Here is a 19670-nt window from a genome sequence, read left to right on the forward strand (position 1 = left end):
ACTATGGTGTTGTTGTACCTCATCGGCCTGACAGAGAATATATGTCAAAAGAAACATGTTAGGCCAGACCCACCAATCCAGATGAGCTGAAGGCCGCATTGTGCAGTGAGAAGGTTGCACTGAGAATAATTTATACAAAAAGATCTCTGACTAAATATTAAATGCATGGACATACTTAGAATTTCATATTTAGAATATTCTTTACTGGTCTTATGCAACATTTCTAGCATTCCAAACAAGCCGAATTTTGGGTTTTCATTAGTTGGAAAAAGTGTCCTCAGTTCCCCCAAAGTATATTGGGTGTTGTTAAAACAAGACGTGAAGTTACACAGTGGCAAATATAGCCATGTCCCAGCTATTTCAAAATTTGCAGGCATCCAATTAAAAATATTTGGCAAAAAAAACAACAACAAAGTTGATCAATTTGAACGCTAAATATCCTGTCTTTGTAGTGGAGCTATTTAACTAAATATACAGTAGGTTAAACAGGATTTGCTAATAATTGTCTTCAGTTTTTAGTTTCATAAAACGTCCCAACTACATCGGGAGATGGAGGTTGTACTATTGCTGATTTAATAGCTTAGTGACTCGGAGGAGGTGGGGGGAAAAAAAAAACCTTCCGTGTGTTTTCGTGTTTGCTTCGTGAACGTATTTATTGACGGTCCCTTGGAGATACGTCACACGCAAGCCAGCGGCAGCCTTGGTTACAGGAGGGGGGCGGGGCCTAGCGAGCGCGGAGGGACACCGGTCTCAGTGGGACGTGAGAGAAGATCCACAACCGTTGGACAGAAACGGGAAGAGGGACAGCTGGAGAGACAACTGTCCCCCTCATCACGGTGGGAACAATACCGTCGAGGCTGAAACACGAGACTAGGCAAGCTTAAACAATTATAAGTTAGTTCAATTAAAAATATATATATATATATATATATATATATATATATATATATATAACAGCAACAAAGAAACAAAACAGTTCGGTCATCAAGTAGAAAATCAAAAGTGATCTTCCACTTTTTTTTTCTGGTGACATTTTCTCTCCACCGGTTCTGCCGAGAAGCTGTCAGCCGCCACGACTCTTCATCTTCCTCCTTTCAGGATCGCCTTTGGCTGTTTGTTTGTTTGTTCACTTGTTTATTTATTTATTCATATTTTTTTTTTTAAACACGAACAGTCGAGCCGGTTGTAGTAGCTAGTATCAGCGAGGAGAAAGGAGGAGGAGGAGGAGGGACAGAAGCGCGGCTGGGCACAAAGAGCGGCGAGCATCCAGAGAGAGGAGGCTGGCGGACGGGACGGAGAGCGGAGCGGAGCGCTGAGGACAACAACGGGGGACTCCAACCGAGAGGCATCCTTGACTTATTTCCTGATCCACACGGGCTCCATGAGGGTGACTTACTGACGGTGAGAGCTTCTCGTGGGTGCCGTGGGCATTGTTTTGTTCTAAAGGGGGGGTCTGTGTGCATGTATACGCCGTGTGTACATTGAGAGGGGGTCGGACAAAGAGCCCCATGACATCCGTGTGTATGCTCTAACCTACAGCTGCCTAAACAAAGAAACTGCTCCGGCGCAACCATTGCCATCCGTCCTCATTCATTTCCTCTTTTTTTTTTTTTTTTTTTCATCAACAGGAACCCCCCCAACACCGTTTATCAACCCATAAAATCAGGTGATTTTTTTTCTCTCTCTTTTACAGATATTTTATTTTCATATATGTGTATTTAATTGGAGGGAAAAGCGTCATTGTTGTTTTTTTTGTCCTGATTGGCTAATTAACATTTGCATAATTGTTTTCCCAGAAGCTAACAGAGCCCTTTGTCATCATACGTTCTGCTCAAATGTGTTTATTTTTGAACGATTTATTGAACAGATTTACACCTTTACGAAAAAAAATGTTTATGTTTTTTAACCAACACATTCGTTTAAAGGAAATACCCTGATGCTATTTTAGATATAAGCGGCATTTTTTTACTAAATTGTATTTTTTTTTTACAGTTTTGCACTTATTTCTTTATACTGAAAATCCACAACGAAGTAATTTTATGAAAGTCCTAAAATCTAATTTTAAATGTTTTTTCTCTGCTTTTTTCCATTATGACTTGTCCAGCAACAGCTGCTCCCCTCCAGAAATACCTGCTCCTGATCTGCTCACCGGACCCCCACCGCCCCCCCACCACCACCGCCCCCCCACCCCCCAACCCTCAGGCCCAGCAGCCATCACCTCCACTTTGTACCGATGAAGGAGGCCGACGCCATCAAGTTGTTCGTGGGGCAGATTCCTCGGAATCTGGAGGAGAAGGACCTCAAGCCCATTTTTGAGCAGTTTGGCAAGATCTACGAGCTGACCGTGATTAAGGATAAATACACCGGGATGCACAAAGGTGGGTCTCACCCACTCACGGTAAACAGAGCAGGGAGACAGACGAAATGACAAGAGGGAGACAGGAAACGGAGGGCTGGATAGGTAGACGTGTGACAGCGGAGGGAGTTGCATGGGTGGATTTTTCTGAGGCAGCTGTCAGACGTGTCCATGGAAACTGTCACAGCCCCTCGCGGCTTCATCTCCCGTTATCGCCACGGTGTGAGATCACGAAGACAGTCAGGCAACCTCGCTTTTAGTGTGTGGAGCGAGGGAAGGGGCGGTTATCGTGCAATTCATCGTTAACGCAGGAAAAACAGTCGTCATGTTAGTAATTCGGATTTAATCGGGGCGAGCTCTGGGTCTGCAGACCACCAAAACTGACCGGGTGGCTGGGGTTGTTCGTTCTGCTGCCTGAGCTGTATCTTTCTTTCCATAAGAGCTTAGTTAGTTTAAAATATGTTTGGCTGCAGGTATTTCATATTGTTTAGCTGTGAAATTGACAGTGATGGTTGTTACAACCTTCTCTTCACCCTCTTTGTCATTATCCCAGCCAATGGCACAAATGATTGTGATCATTGGCTGAATCAACTGGATTTGGCTAAATATATTCATGTATGCTGAACATTTAGCAGAAATTTGCCAACGTGGTTGCTAGAGATGCAGTGATTTGGGTTTTCTTGGCCAATACCAATGTCCAATTTTCTTTCAGGTATGACCTTTGGACTATAACTTTGATTGATTGATTTTTTTTTTTAAGGACAAGATCACAAAGGGAAATGTGTACTCTAAGCTGTTTGATGGGGGTAGCAGTTTTGCATCTGGCAGAAAATGAATGAATTGCAAGATCATCCCCATTTTTTGCTTCAAGGCACATACCGTAACATTTATCAGATTTATTTATTTATCTTCAAAAAAGATTCTGATGTATTTATGGACCTAAAATGGTTGGAAGGCCATCTTGCCATCACTCTGGCTGCACCGCTCTATAACATTGACATTACATCCAGGCAGAAGAAACATGTTGGTCAAATTAAAATGAATATTTAAACCTAAATCTATCAGGGGAATAAACAAAGTCCTAGACTTTGTTTTTTCGTAATTATTACAAAGGTATCTTTTCTTCAATGGTTGTAAACTAAGTAGAATCCAAGAGGTGCCTCACTCAGAAATTTAAGGGAAGTTTTTTTTTTGCAGGTTTCTGTAAAGCTCTAACCTGCCAAACCCAATTTCAGCTGATTCTGTATTCTCTTTAAGATCCGTAATTAATAGTGTTCAAAATATTTCTATCTCGTCTGAATGCCGCAAGCAGTCATTAATAAAACATATATTTTAGGAGCAGAAGCAACTTCCCAATGTGTCTTTCAGAGGGCAGTCACGCTAAAACAGAATTTTGCTCCTTTAAAACTAAGATAAAAGCATTTTGAGCTGACTTTCGAACATGAATATCCAAATAGGGACTTGTGCGGTAACATTATTAATTGAAAACATCAGTCTCTGTTTGTATCCTCCAGAGATTTCCGACCATTCCCTTAACTTGGAGATTGACAGTAGACTGCCAACGTTTTGAAACCCAGCATGTTTTCATGACAGACAGAAGCTGAAAGCTCAACAGACCAAAGCAGATCAAATTTCCTATGCTACGTTCATGGTTACCTTTTATCTGCTGAAGTCGGCTCCAGGTCCTTTGGAAATCGGATGAAATGTCGGCAAAAGCAGGTGCAGATTAAGGTCCTTCGGCACGATGTCTCTGAAAGTCATGACCAAAACTGCCAAAAAGCAAAGCAAGTGAGATAGCTTGCACTCGCTGAGATCTAGTTCTCTGTGATGACAACCTGACGGAAAAGCCATCATGACTCCATAGGAGAGACAGATTTCTTTAAAATAGGTCTTTACGGCTTTTTTCTTCTTCTGACCTCATCCCTAAACACCTTGCACTGCAAAAAGGGAAGTCAAACTAAGTAAAATCCTCTTCAAATGACTGTATTTTTCATTGATTTGAGCTGGTAAATTAGACTATTTACCAACGGAATAAGATTTTTGCACTTAAAATAAAAACAATTCATCTCCATCATCTTATTTCAAGTGCAGGATGTCTAATGATCTTATTTTAGGGGTAGAACTTCTCATTCCATTGGCATATAGTCTTATTTAGCTGATCAAATCAAGGAAGAATATACTAATTTTAAGCAAATTTAACTTATTTTTAGTTCCCTCTTTGCCGTGTGGGGATGTTGAAAACAGCTGCCTTTGACTCTTCTTCCCATAGTAACAACTTCCACACTGAAGAAGGTTGTAGTTCGCTCCGACCTGCCACCGCTTAGACACGTTGGGTTTACCGACCAGAAAAACGATTGGCCTTACGAGTTACCAACCAGACAGTCACCGGTCAGCAGTGGCTAAGCTGAAAATCAGCCAATTCCGACCATCAGTCGATTTCTCGGTTCATCTCTATGTAATACCCTCTCTTTTACACAATCAAACACACAGCCTTGCACACGCAGTGACCAGGGGTCCTTTCGGTTACATGAACCAGATTAGTCCATGGGCTCCAATCAGTGTAATGGGCCTGTAAGCCTGGGTGACACAGGGGAAAGAATTTGTTGTTTTGAGAATCCCCCCCCCCCCCCCCAGCCACAATAAGCCCCTCTTAAAAGCAATGAGATGGACTTTGAAGATCCGTGTGTGTCTGTGTGTGTGCCGGCGCATCTTAATTGTTCCTCGCGTCCTTTTCTTCCTCTCCTGTTTGGTTGAGTCGCACCGAATTCCTCGGATTTACACTCTGTGTGAATTAAACTCTTTAATCTGCTTCTATGTAAGTCGGTGTGAGATGTCAGAGTGGATGCTAACCTGATGCTAATCTCGTTGTCTTGTGTGCTGGCGACAGGTGTAGTAAACAGCTCTACTATCCGCTCCTCCCTCACACTCTCAGGCACAGGTACCTGCAAAAATAGAGAACTAAAAGTAAGCTAAAATTTTCTTAAAATGAATGTATTTGTCCTTGATTTGAGCAGGCCAGTGCAAGAATGGAATAAGGTTCTGGCACTTAAAGTAGGAACAACTAATCTCATTTCAAGTGCAGTATATCTAGTTATCTTATTTTAGGGGTCAAGATACTCATTCCATTGGCAGATAATCTTATTTACCTGCTCAATTCAAGGACAAATACATTCATTTCAAGAAAATTTTACTTACGCTTAGTTCCCTGTTTGCAGTGAGCACATAGGGGCGCAGACAAAGGAACTAGAAATAAGTAAAAATGTTCTTAAAATCAGTGTATTTGTCCTTGATTTGAGCAGGTAAATAAGATGATTTGCCAATGGAATAAGACTTTTGCGATTAAAATAGGTACAATTCATCTCCATCCTCTTATTTCAAGTGCAGGATGTCTAATTATCTTATTTTAGGGGTCAAAATACTCATTCCATTGGCAGATAATCTTATTTACCTGCTCAAATCAAGGATAAATACACTAACTTTAAGAACATTTTACTTATTTTTAGATCCATTTTTGCAGTGTATTAGATGATGTCTGGAGTCGAGTACCTGTTACGTTTACCAAGATTTTTCATTATCTTGAACAAACGGCGTCAGCTCAGAGAAGGCAACAGTAACAGGAAATGTTTAACCGGTTTGCTTGGGGGGGGAGATGCAGAAATAGAAATAAAAGAAACGCTCATTTACTAACCTCCTGTACCTGCGCCCCCCTCCAACCCCCGCCCTGTTTTCCCCTCTTTTTTGCCTCTCTCTCTCTCTTTTTGACAGGATGCGCGTTTCTGACGTACTGCGCACGAGAGTCGGCCCTGAAAGCCCAGAGCGCTCTCCACGAGCAGAAAACACTACCAGGGGTACGTGTGCAAAAAAAAAAACAAAAAAAAAAACAAATAGTCCTAAACACACAATTCCCATGACACCAGGCACCGCTCAACTTACACAACCATACGCAGCCATACGCGCAAGTCTTGCATGTATGTGTTCGTATTACAAATACCAGCCCTCCACCTAAATACATATACATCTACCATGCAGACAAATACACACCGGGGCTCACTTCAGTGTGTGTGTGTGTGTGTGTGTGTGTGTGTGTGTGTGTGTGTGTGTGTGTGTGTGTGTGTGCAGTTCAGCTCCCATTAGTAACACAGTGACATAACCCAGCAGCCGGCAGGCGTCTTGCTGCTAAGGACAAACACTCCCCCTCTCACTGGAGACATATAGGGTACTCCATGAGCATTATCATCTTCATTTCTCTATGTTTCACTGTCACTCCATCTCACCGTCGTTCCCTCTGTTAGCCCCCCCCCGGTGATAGCTGCCGTCTAGAGAGTGTGTGTAATTAATGTGACCATTCCCCTTTGTCTCATCCCCGGCTCCCTACAGTCGCTCTGCTGAGGGATTGTGAGCAATGACTGTGCAGGGTTAGGACACTGTTCATTATGGAGGGGGCACTGTGCAAGAAGAGTGTCTGTCTCATAGGCTGCAGCTCTCTATCTTTAGCTCTTCCCTTCTTCTTCTTCTTTTTTTTGCTCTGACCTGATTTCCAGGTATCTTGTTTGGGATATTTGGATCAGGCTTTTTTGTGTGTGTGTGGCTTGTACAATTGCATGTTTCTTTGATGTTTGACTGATTCCAATATTTTATTGAAAGGACTAAAAACGCATGAAAGAGAACAGAAATGTAGAAGCCAACAGAAGATGAAAGAATAACAAGATTATCCCTGTTTGTATGTCAAAACACAGGAATTGGAAAGGAAATGTAGGATTTTTCTATATGTAACTTACCAAGGGAAAACTGCTCTGTCCATGTTTAAGATAAGATAAGCTAAGATAAGATAAGCTTTATTGATCTCACATTGGAGAAATTCACATGTCACATCGGCTCAGTGATCAGTAGTCATAGGAAAGAGGAGTCAAGTAGGACGAGGTGCATCAAATATATACACAGTATGTCCTCGTTATACTATGGATCAAAAGGAGTAGGTAAGAAAAAGCAAAAAGAAAGAAAAAAATACAAAAAGAAATAAGGCAGACGATGTCTTCTGTACTGTGTACTTATACGCGTGTTTATTGACATATATTCGGGTGTGGTAGCAGCAGAAGTCGCTTCTTTCAGGATTATTGCACAGTGTATTAAATAGAATTGCACATTAGTTATTGCATGTTGGTTATTACAGTTGCAGTTATAATTACAGTTATTGTTACAGTTATTTTGCAGCATTGTATAATCTGATGGCAGCAGGGATGTTTCAGGGCAATTTACTGGTGCGTCATTATTAAACATCGTTTCCACATTTATGCTCTTTTACACAAGGGGTTAAACTCAAAACTGAGGGTACTAGAAGGCGAGATGTAAAGATGCAAGTCATTTAGGGGGTGAAAAAAGGCCCTTTTCCCTGTCTTATCTAAGTTCGGATTCGCAGCAATTACAACAGAGTAGTTAGTGTGCCTCGGCCGTTTTCTGCAAGCCCCTCGTTCTCATTTTCTCCGTGTTGCCTTGCAACCGATCGCAGTTTCAGTTCCTGCACCTTCTCCGCAAGCTGGAGCGTTGATAAGATCTCTGTGAGAAAATTGTTGAAGGAGAGCCTGAGGAGAGGACGTGGGGGAGGGGGGAAATGTTCTCACACATATGAGCCCAGATCCCTGCATGCATGCATACATGCACACTTTGCGCCATCATGGATGCTCTTTCATGTAGCTGGAGAATGCCTCTGTCAGATATAGATTTCTATAAAGACGATATGTTCAAAGATTTGTGGCCTGATTTACGTTTTTTTTTCTTTTTCGCCTAACTTTGACTTCTCAATACCGATTTAAAGGGCCTACATCATGAAAACCCCACTCTTTGTTTAAACTTTTAGCTATTTTATGATGCTGATTCTTCATGCCCAGAGTAGCATTGTGCTTGATTTATCCATGCCTACATACATGCATACATACATTAGCGCCATCATGCATGCTTTTTCGTGTAGCTGGAGAACGCCTCTGTGTTTGCACATACCCACTCACCTTTACTAGCAGCGTGTTTATAATGACATTAATCCAATTAGAGGCTGCTAAGACGTTTGACCTCTCTGCATTTAGAACACCTCGCTGCAGTCCGCTGTTCGGTTCGTATTTTCCCCCCCGTGCTGCCATTTGTTGTTTGGGTTATCGTTTTAACTCTCCGCCGTGTTTTAGTTCATCCTTTTCCGCTTGTGATCATCGGTCAGAGTTGTATGGAGACATGCTTCACACATGGACAGTTGCAGCATATTTTCCAGATAAACTGTATCAATTATTGTAAATATAAAGATGAAGGATTAGCTTGGGGGTTGGGGGGGGGGGGGCTTCTAGAGAGACTGACTAAGAAACCCAGCGTGTCACTATTGCAAGCCCCGCTCCCTTTGTGCTAAAATATCATGTTTTTGGCTTTTTAGAACGAAAGCCTAAACTTTTGATGAAAACTTTCTTTTTGAGTATTCTCAGTATGTTCTGTCTTTTTAGGTTTATAGGAAGGTTTAAGTATTTTTAATCACAATCATTTGCAAATAAGAATGTGGGGGGAAAAAATTACCAAGATAATATTTTGGTGCTCACAGCTCACTCAAAGCATATACATATTGTATCGTTGTTATTTGGTTATTTTCATTAAAATCCCGCTAATCCTAATTGTATGCCGTCTTGTCCTGAAGTTTGCCGCAGTATGCCTTCACTTCGAGGCAGTATGCCTTCACTTCGAGGTATGAAGTTCAGACAATTGTGGCCAGTTGACGATTTCCATTTTCTTTTGCCTAACTTTGACTTCTCGATAATGCTCTACAGGGCCCATATCATGCTAAATCAACTTTTTTGAGCTTTTAACTATGTTATAATACTATTGCTTCAATAAAATCATGCCCAGAGTTTTATTTTTGATTCATGCATGTCTGAGTAATTCTCGTGAAAGCAACGAAATTAAGCCGTACTTGTGGCCAAAAAAGTAAACAATATAAAAGGTGCTTCAGAACGTCCTTCATGTTCTTTGCTGGGATCAAGCCCACGTTGGGTGGGAGTTTTACTCCCTCCCCTTCGCCCCCTCCCCACAGACAATTGTACCCCAGTGTTGGTGCAGGAGTTAGAGAGTTCATCCTATTGGCAGGTTGCTGGTTTGAGCCCATGCCACGACCGTCTCAGTTGTTGTACAAGCCATTTGCCGTTTATTGCTATAGTCTACGTAGAGCATTAATTATAGCCGCCCCCTCCAGTAATTATATACCTTGAAGGCGCCCCCTGCCCAGTGAACAATATGCTCCATGAACAGTACCGTGAGGCAGAGCGCTATTATTTCTGCTCAGAGTTGAGACGAAGTGGCTCTTTTAGCACCTAATCTACACAGCGACAGCAACGGCTCTTTTTTTATACCATGCAAGAGCAACTCTAGGGCGACCCCACATGGGGAGAGGCGGTGTTGCAGACAAGGCTAACGTCTTTCTTCCGGGCAGGAAAAATAGTACAAGAAAACAACAAATATTTCATAACGAATGAATACGCCATAGAGCCAAAGGTAATATTTCATCAAATGCATACCTACAGATAACCTTGGAGGGCTCAACAAGCATAATATAGACCATTTAAACTCTTAACTAGCTCTTTCCTTTTATGTAGCTTCTTCTGACTTTTATGTGTCCTCTACCTTCATCGATACTGAAAACAGCTAACTTCTTGGCTCAGTAGCATCATCCACACTGAACAGAGTTATTAGCTCAACCTAGTATTGTTTTTCTATGGTTATTTCGCTAAACCGGAAATTATCAGCTTTTTGAGTTGCCAACCAGCCAATCACCGGCCAGGTCTGTTCAAGCGGATAATTTGCTTATTTCAGTCACCAGTACATCTGTACTTTGAAGTATAGATTTAATTTGTTTACTCCAACCTAAAACACCACTGCTGTATGTCCTGAGGTTTTATTCTGCCGTAACCTCCCACTACCCAACTTCGTCTCTTTTCTCTTCCCTCGCTGCTCTTGCCTGCACCTGTCGGCCTCTGTTGCTTTCCTTGAGAGGATTTTGAAGTGACTTTCACTTCGTTTCACACTCCTGGCCATTGTCCCATCCTTTTCTTTCCCTGTGACATGCTTTCCCCCAACCCTCAAGATCCTTCGCCTCATTCCATTATATTTCCTTTTTCTCTTTCTGAGACCCCCCCCCCCTCTCCCCACCCGTCCCATGTTCAGCTCCTCCCCTCCTGTCTTCCAGTCTACGCGTACCAGTAGGATATTACAGGATGTTCTCCTCACTTCCCCCAATCCATTCATTTCACGGTATCCCCACTCCCATCCCTCCCCTCCCCACCTCTTTTCCCGTCCCACTGTCTTCTACTCGCATTTTTCCTCTCGCTGCACGCTCGCAATTTCTGCTCAGATTCCCAATTTCACAGTCATTTATGGCAACTCTTCTCTAGTCGTCCTCGCTACACCAGTCTTCCTCAATACTTCTCCTCCCCCCCACCTCCCCCACAGTTCCTCTAGCTCTCATCTCATTTCCTTTCCTCTTGATTAGTTGACCCCTTTGACCGTTTCACTCACCCCACCCCCCAACCCCCCCTCCACACCACCACCACCAAATCCCCTCCCCCTTTCTGCTCATCTTCCAGCAGCTCTGTTCGTTCGGCTCTCAGACGAGTTTGCTGCAAACTTTGCTCCGTTTACACATTCTGGATTCGACGTGTATACAAAAAGCTTGAATCTGAAGACGATTCTAAGAAGCAGGAAGCCGAGCAACATCAGGCTAAGCGTGAAAGTTTAACAGAAGAGCAGCGTCCCTCCTGTACAGATGTGTTTGTGTCTTGTACAGTAGTTGCTAAGCAATTAAAAGGCTCTTGTAGCAATTTCTTCCTGTTTAGCTGTATTCAGATTAATCCATGTAAGCGGTAGAAAACAAAAGAGGTGTGCTCTGTCTCAAATCTCCCTGCTAGCCTCTGCAGAGCGGGAGATTCTCCAATTAGAAATGAAGAAAAAAAGTACAGAGGGACTGAGAGCGAGATGAACAGATGGCCTTATCGGAGCGTCCTGTGCCTTTTTGTTTGGTTTGAATTCAGCGTGAGAAGGCAGGAGGAAGCACATCATGGGAAGAACAGGGGTTACACGGCTTTAATAAAAGTAGAAGAAAATAGACAGCACAACCAAAATTAAGCCCTGTAGCTTCCAGATGTTTGTATTAGATGCGTCCCAGAGTTTTCCTCAGGGAGGCATTCACACAAACATGCTTGGGAAGCGTGAATGACGCATCAATACTGGAATCATAAAAGTTGGTCGCAGGAATGTGTTTTTGGTTTAAAGTTTAAACAAAACCAATAAGACGATGCCAGTGAAAGGCGTACCTGAGATAAAATACCGTTTGTGTCGCACGGTTGCAAGTATACACATGTAAAGTTGTTGGTACTGGGACTTTAACCTGAGTCATGATCTTTAGGACTAAGGCTGCCTCATCAGGATCAATATGTGCCCACTATTAATAACGGGGATAGATCCATTATGCCGTGGGCCTGTTTCTCTTCCAAAATCCCTAGGAGCCTTGTTGGAGGGCATGAACTCTTTTAAATAGCAGGAAATTAAAAACATAAATCTGGTGGACTATACCAGTAAACTGAAAAGGGGGTTGTCATTGAGTCTTTTAACTTGGCAGACTTATAATCAACCTTCTTTCACGGCCATTTTAAGACCTAACTGTTGTAGAAAATTAGTTAGAGGCGTACTAAAGTCATAAAAAAATATTTCATTAGCATGAAAAACTCACCTTTTTCAGTCTCAGCGTGGAACGTGCATTCTCAACAGAATCACAGATGCTAGTTAAATAAGTGTGCAAATAAATGTTAAATAAATAACCCAAATAAAACACATGCCTAGTAGCATGCTAGCCACAGCTAATCACACAACATTAACAGCTAACAGCAGTAATACGTTTAATGTATTAAATTAAAGTATGAACATGAAGTTTAATTTATTAACCTGTCATAATTCATCATGAAGACGAGAGTGTCGGTCCTCAACATGTTTAGCCAGGTTTGCTGTGCTGCTTGACTTTGTTTCCACCACTTTAAAGCACTGTTTGGTCACAGGCTTATCAAGATATTTGGGTTTCCCTTCTTCGTTTGCCTCATACTAAAATATTTAGTATTGATACTTTTGACAACCCTAGTATTAACAGCAGGAGTACCGACACTATTGGCGCCAGTGATTTAGTAAGAAACAACAATTATTTCTTAACACGGGATTTTTTTGATGCCCACTAAATATAGTTTCAGATATGAAATGTTGAACTTTTCTAAAAAAAAATTTTGCTTGAGAAGGTGCTGCTATATTGAAAGATTATATTTTAAGGTTGTTGTCCGTTTGTTTTTTTTTTACAGATTTTACTGAAATTATCTTTTATACGTATCATTAGCGTTGACACATATCTCTACATCTGTGCATGTGCAGCTAATATTGCAAGTGTGAGTCATCGATGGTTAAAAGTTATGTATGTCTGGTTTTTGTGCGTTGCTAGTTTGAAGGGATGTTGGGCAGTAGCCTGGGTGTCAGGTCAGAGGTCAAGGCTTGGTGTAAAGGTGGCGGTCCGTTGGAGAGGCTGCTGTCAGAGCAGTAAAACATTCCTTCCAGGCAGTCGTGACATCCGCCGTAAATATTAGCTTTACATAGTCTGCTGCAGTTCATTAGGCGGAATAGCAATGTCTGCTTTTCTGTCCTGTTTTTCTTCTCTGCTCCGGACAACCATCGGAAAACAATATCAAGAATTTATCTAAATTGTTTGCATGTATACATTTACTCATTTCAAAGAATGTTACAGCAGTTGCAGAGCCTTACAATGCTATTGTTGCACCTTGTCCTTTGTCCTGTACAACAATTCATATTTTTGGGATTTTATGTGATAGACCAACACGCTGTAGCATATAATTGTGAAATGGAAGCAATTTTTTTGCAAAGCAATAATTTTTAAACACGTAAGAGAAATCTGAGAAGTGTGGCACGCCTTTGTAATCACACCCTAACGTCCAGTGCAACCTGTTGCCTGCAGAAGTCGCCTGGTTAGTAAACAGAGTCCACCGGCTCTGTAAGGGCTGCAGAGAACATTAGTGTCCACGAAAAACAAGGAACACACCAAACAGGTCCGGGGTTAAGTAGCAGAGATGTTTAAAAACAAAACAAAGAGTATAGGACATCCCCAAACCTGCTTTTCATATATGTGGTCTCTCAAAGCTGCACGGCCATCCACCTGTACGTACGAGCAGAGCATCGAGGGGCCCGATCAAAGTCCAGACCAGACCTGAATGCAATTTAAAATCTGTGGCAACATTTCAAAATTTCATCCACTCCTCTCCATCCAGTCTGAGTGAGCTAAAGCAGTTTTGCAAAGAAAAAGGGGGCAGGAACATAATTTGAAATTCTCAGTTGGCACTACTTTGTGTGTGCCCATCAATTAAAATCCAGATAAAATACAATAACGTGAGTTTAGCCAAACCGGTCATCCCTCAACGGGTAACTTCAGTGCAATAATGATTCATAAAATAAACATAAAATAAACTGTCCTTATCGGCCTGTCAATCCAGCTATCCCTCTTTTTTTTTTTCTTAAGCTGTACTTCCCTCCCATCCTGGTTAGGTTTTAACCTCATATCTGCCTGCAGCCGTTATCCGTCTCTCCATCTCTTCATGGCTTACCGTTGTCGTATTTCCCCCACATATCTTTCCTCTTATCTCTTCTTTTGTTCTCTGCTGTTAATATCGCTCTCTCCCCCCATTTAATCTGCAGCCTCTTTGTGTTTATCTCTGCCTTCATCTTCTGTGCTGCTTCACATACGACTGTTTCTACATGCGCACACGTGTGTACATCCTTGGCACACACACACACACACACACACACATCGGTTTAATCATGCTGGCATCCGCAGATCTGAGTATAGGTGAAATTAAAGTGTGATAAGCAGCTTACCAGGTGTGTGTTGTCATGCTTCACTGCTCTCCAGGCAGCATTTTGCTCCCTGTTTTTTGATTAGAGCCAAAACTGCGCATTCACACACACAAACACACACACAACACACACAAGCGCAACCCTTGTGTTTCCCATGACACTCTCTGTGCTTATAAATGATTAAAAAGGGAGCAGTGCCACAAGATAAGCTGTTAGCAATAAGTGTTACAGCAGAGGATCGATATGGTTATTAAAAAATAATAACAGTTTGTAGTTTTTTTTTTCATATTGATTGAACGCATGCAGTCCGATGGCGCGCTGGGGCTGATAAATTGAATTACCGTAGCCTCACGGTTACAGCTGTAAACATGACGGGAGCTGTTTTATTCTCCCTTTATTGAGCTCGTGTCCTCTCCGAAGGAGGACGCGTGAATTTATGGATGTCCCTGGCCAAAGAGGCCGAACTTTTTATGCATGCAGCATGAACAGGGGGGGCAGAAGCTCAGAAGTACTGTTGCTCCTGCTTTCGCTTCGGTTTCGTCACTTCGCGCCGACCAGACAGGGGAAGAAATTGTGATTATTAGGTATAGCACACGGCGTGGGTGTTTCACCAGGCCTGCTATTCCCTGCGCTCTGAGCCTACGACGACAGGCAGCATGTTTGCATATGTCCATCATCCCGCATGTGTGGTCGATGTTTATCGGATCCACTTACGGTCTGCTCGTATGGCGTATGATCTGTGTGCGAGTTTCTATGTGCAATCTGAGAAGCCTGCCAGACAACCTCCCTGTGGGGCAGAGCTATGATGAGCAATTATCCACTAGGGCGAGTTTGTAGGCTAATTTTGCATATTTATGTGGTCAGCAGCGCTGTTTACTATTCCCCTTCGCTGCTTACTGCTGCATTTTCAATTTAGAACAGACCCCAGTCCTTTCTCTCCTTCCCTCTCTCTGCCTTCATATTCTCTCCATCTCTTCCTCCTCCCCCTCTATCTCTCTCCTCCTGATGGGGTTTGTGATGTGTATCGTTCCCCCCCCCCCCCCATCCCTCAGGCTGCCTCTCTATTTTTATCCTCGCTGTGTGTGGGACGGGATGGGAGTAAAGGGACAGGTGTAGATTTGGCGCTGTGTCTGTTTGTGAGAGGCAGACAGAAAGAGGAGGAGCCAAACCGAGGTTGTTGTTTTTAAGCACCGAGTGTGTCTGCGTTGGGTCGTGTGCATCTAAGGCTAATGGAGATTTAGCGTGTTTATTTACAGCACATGTCTGCACGTCTTTGCTGTGTGTATGTGTGTCCATGGTTGAGCGTTTTTGGCTATGTGGAAGTGTTTTACAGCACGCAGTTGTTTCGTGTTACAGCCTTATTACAGTGTATCTTATTGGGATTTTAGGGGATACACCCGTACAAAGTGGCGCATAATGTGTAAGAAAAAGGATGTGTGATTTTAAAATTCTTCATTAATAAACAAAACAGACTAAACAAACTAGTCCCTCATTGAAAGATGGTGGAGGTAGTGTCAGGCTGTGGGATGGAGACAGTGGTGCCACCAGTGGGGTGGCCAGGGGTGGCCATGGCCCCCCGTGCCATGTCCTGGCCACCCCCACTGACCAGTGTAAATTGTAGGCTGCAGCTCTTCCTGAGCTTCTATCGCGCTTTTATTTGTATCTGCCAGTATCTACTTTCCCCTAGTAACTGTTTTGTTTTCCAATAAATTAATAAATGTGCACCTTATTCTAAATATAATTACACAATAAAAAGAAATTGTTGTTCAACTCAAAATGTTAACTTTACTGTTATTGGTCTATGCACATTAGATCATTAGGAACATTAAAAATCCCCCCCCAAAAAAAAAAAACATTAAAAACCAAAAGATATTAGTAAGCTTCTACTTAAATCTTTCTGGTAGTTTTCTACAGGCAGCTTTATTACAACAGTAGAATAAAATCCTGAAATTCTGGCTTTTAGTTTCAGTGCCACCCCAAGAGTTTAAGTGGCTCCATCTGGCCCCCCTCTATGAAACATTTCTGGAGGCGCCACTGGATGGAGAGAAAGTTGGTCAGAGATGATGGGAAGACTGATGGAGCTAGATGCGGGGGAATATGGAACGAGACGCGTTATAAAATGCAATAACGGGTTAGGGTAAAGAGGACTGACAAGGAGGTTCACTTTTTGACAGGAAAACAACCTGAAACATACCAGATCTAACTGTGTTACATTACATAAAGAGAGTCTAGTTGAGAATCTATCGGAAAAAGAAGAATAGACACAACATTTGGTATATTTTTATTATCTTTTTCAAAAAACCTTTATTTAACCAGAGAAAAGACCCATTGAGATCAAATACTCCTTCAGAAGTATCTAGATCCAGGATATTACGAGTGTGGCCGTTTGTGGCCCTCAGAATGACTCGGTGTGGCCCACGACCAAAATAATACAATGACACAAATCTATCCAGGGATTAATCAGCGTAAGCAGGTCATGTAAAAGAAAAAACAAAAAAACAAAGAAAAAAAAAACATGGTGACATGTTCACTGAAACAAGGCCTTCCACAAAAGATTCAGACAGATTAAAACCCTCTGAGAATAAAAAAAATGTTTGCATAACACAAAGCGTTTGTCTTTTATTAACCGTTTCAGTTTTACAGTAAACAGGACCGCAGGCATCCAGTAGTCGGTTCACCCATTCAAACAACTTGCCTAAATACAACAAGCGTTGTAAAAGACAGCGTGGCCCATATGATTACTTAAATACATTTTTCTAAACCACGAATATAGAAAACTGCCAAGCCCAAAAATGTAGGAAATTGTAAAGACCCTTTTAATATTTTCCATCTATTGTGTCTGATTCTATAAAATATTCAGTGTTTAATTTGTTGTGGAGCAGGTGAAAGTTTATTTTTACATTTGTAACCAAAGAAAATATATTAAAAAAAATGATTGTGACCTGTGAGTACATTGAACTTGACCATTTTGATCCAGAACCTTAATGCTGGTAAAAGCAGCTTTATTTGAAACAAGAGGTGATTCTCAATAGACTCAATTCAATTGCATGTCGCACTTTTTACTTATTTTTTTGTTGTTATTGTTAAAAAAAATTGTGACCCTTATATAGTTTTTCTACCATTGCAAAATTATGCAGCACTTTGTGATGGTCTGTCAAGTGAAAGCCAGTTAAAATACAGTGAATGTGACAGAATGGTTTATGAACGCTTTAGCAGGACACTGTATGTTGGGGGGTTGGGGGTCTATGTGTAGGTACGTTTATGCATGCAACATGCAGAGAGAAAGAGAACCGGCCTCATATTTCACCACAAAATTGAAGCAGAATCTAATCATAGCCTCATAAAAGCCTGACCCTGGAGAGGGCCTGCCTCTTTAAGGCCTCTGTCGCTCACACACACACACACACACACACACAAACACACACACACACACACACACACACACACACAGATCAAGGTCAGTGATTATGCGAGAAAAAGGTCCAAATGAGGCAGCAAATAATAGAAAAAACAGGAAGACAAACACATAGGGACAGTTAGGTGTTTGGCTGCTTTGATAATTATACGGCTTTGGACGCATGATTAGCAGCTTGCATGAACGTTCCCTGCCAAACAGTGTCTCTCGTAAAGCGAGCTCTAAAGAAGCCTTAAACCGAACTGTGTCCATTTCCAGCACCATCTGTTTTACAAATGCGGCCAGATTCTGCAGGGCTTCTGCAGGTTCGGTTTTCCAACTCCACGCAGAGAAAAAAAAATGGCTGCTTGGTTGCAATTAACAAGCATCATTATTCAGTCATATTCGTGCCTTTTTTGTAAAATTATTCACCAAAATGTTGACTGTCACTCTCGTGTAATGCACAGCACAGGGGGCATTTTTTTTGTTTGTTTTTTTTTTTTGTTTACGTTGAATTCACATTCATTTATAATTTTTTTTTGAGTGCTGCTCATGTGTAAAATAACAAAGGAGAGAGCTCACACCCAGATTCTTCTGAAAGGGCACAGCGATCTCTTTCATCCTTGCATTCTTTAAGGGTTTATAAGAAAGAACTTAATCGCGGTAAACCCGACCACTAGGCATAGGCTGGTGTGAGGCCAAGAAGCCATCGTAGCCTTAAGTGATAATGCCATGGTTTCACCTTATCGTGGTGAAGCCATGAAGCCGTTTACACAAAAGATTAAAACAAAAATTGCTAAATGCTTTTGTGTGAAACAGAAAAGCTACAGTTGATGAAGCTTCTGTAAAAAAAAAAAAATAAGGCGACCTAAGGATCCACAGAGGTATAGAAACGGTATTAGCATTTGACTGTGATACGTAGACTTAAAAAAAAAAAATAAATAGACCAAACACTTCGCTCTTTATTAAGGGACAAAAGCCTACCAAGACGATACTCTGCTTTCAGGTCAAGCAGCTAGCCTGATAGAAAATAACGCTGCATCTATCTCTGCAACCGTAGCTTTAAAACAGCATCATTAAGAGCGATGGGCCCCACTCTTTTAGCTTTCGCTTCCTGGCTCTCCTTTTATTTTGAGACTAAAAATGTTTCCAAGTAGCCATCTCTCAGTTTCCTATAAGAAGGGGGAAAGTGCAGTAGCCTTTTTTTTTTCGCCAGCTACCCAGCAGGGTACAGCAACGGGCGGGGGAGGGGCAGCACTGTTGTACTCTAATTGCTGACAACCGCTATAAACTTTATGATATTCTTAAAATTATCAAAATGTTAATGTTCTTGTCTTACATCGACACCAGATCCTGTTTTATGTTATATTCTTTACATGCGATTGCTGAAATACGCCAAGGCACCATGTTTTATTTATGTGGACGTATAGGACCGGGCCTACACAAGGGGGGGGCCTGGATGATTGTGTGAATTTGTATGAATGAAAATGGGGGCTAGGAGACGTGCAGGAGGGCCCTGAAGAGGTTCTTTTATTGAATAGGGACGTGCAGACATGGAGGGGGCAGGGTGAGACAGGGGCGGAGTGGAGGAGGTCGGGTTCGAAAGAAGGAGGAAACGGGACAAAAGTTTTCTGTAATGAGCGTGGAGGAAGGGACAGGCGGGTGGTGCATTAGTAGAAAGGCTTTTCTCCGGGTGCTGGAAGGGGTGGGAGGGAGTCAGGCTTACTTCTGTCACTTTAAAGAGAGACATCTGTCAAAGGGGAGAGTGTGTCTGTGTGTGTGTGTGTGTGTGGGTGGGTGTGATTAGGCGGGGAAAGGGGATGCCAGGACTTTATTTGCACCTGGGATGTGATTCCTACATATCAAACTATATAACTGGCTTTCCAAACACTGATCTCTTTCATTTTGACCACGGAGCAATGGAGCTTTTCACAAACAATTCATCTGGCCAAGAACCTGTTAGGGCTTCCACTTCTTGGACAATTAGTAACCCTCTACAGT

General features: G+C 42.1%; 1 protein-coding gene across 6 annotated transcripts in view; it reads left to right on the forward strand.

The window, feature by feature from the left end:
* Positions 1-733: 733 nt before the first annotated feature.
* The window catches only part of LOC105928475 (CUGBP Elav-like family member 3), a 38997-nt gene continuing 20060 nt past the window's right edge, over positions 734-19670 (forward strand). The window contains exons 1-5 of one of the 6 annotated variants that reach the window (XR_004930504.1): positions 734-836; positions 1175-1401; positions 1629-1666; positions 2105-2378; positions 6122-6204. Coding sequence is in view for 5 of the 6 variants with exons in the window: in XM_036134459.1 (XP_035990352.1) it covers positions 2234-2378; positions 6122-6204 (228 nt within the window). In the remaining variant the exon portion in view is untranslated. The remainder of the gene's footprint in view (positions 837-1174; positions 1402-1628; positions 1667-2104; positions 2379-6121; positions 6205-19670) is intronic. The other 5 variants (XM_036134459.1, XM_036134464.1, XM_036134473.1 and 2 more) reach the window with 5 other exon arrangements.

The sequence above is a fragment of the Fundulus heteroclitus genome, chromosome 3 (genome assembly GCF_011125445.2).
Source record: "Fundulus heteroclitus isolate FHET01 chromosome 3, MU-UCD_Fhet_4.1, whole genome shotgun sequence".
Classification (NCBI taxonomy): Eukaryota; Metazoa; Chordata; class Actinopteri; order Cyprinodontiformes; family Fundulidae; genus Fundulus; species Fundulus heteroclitus.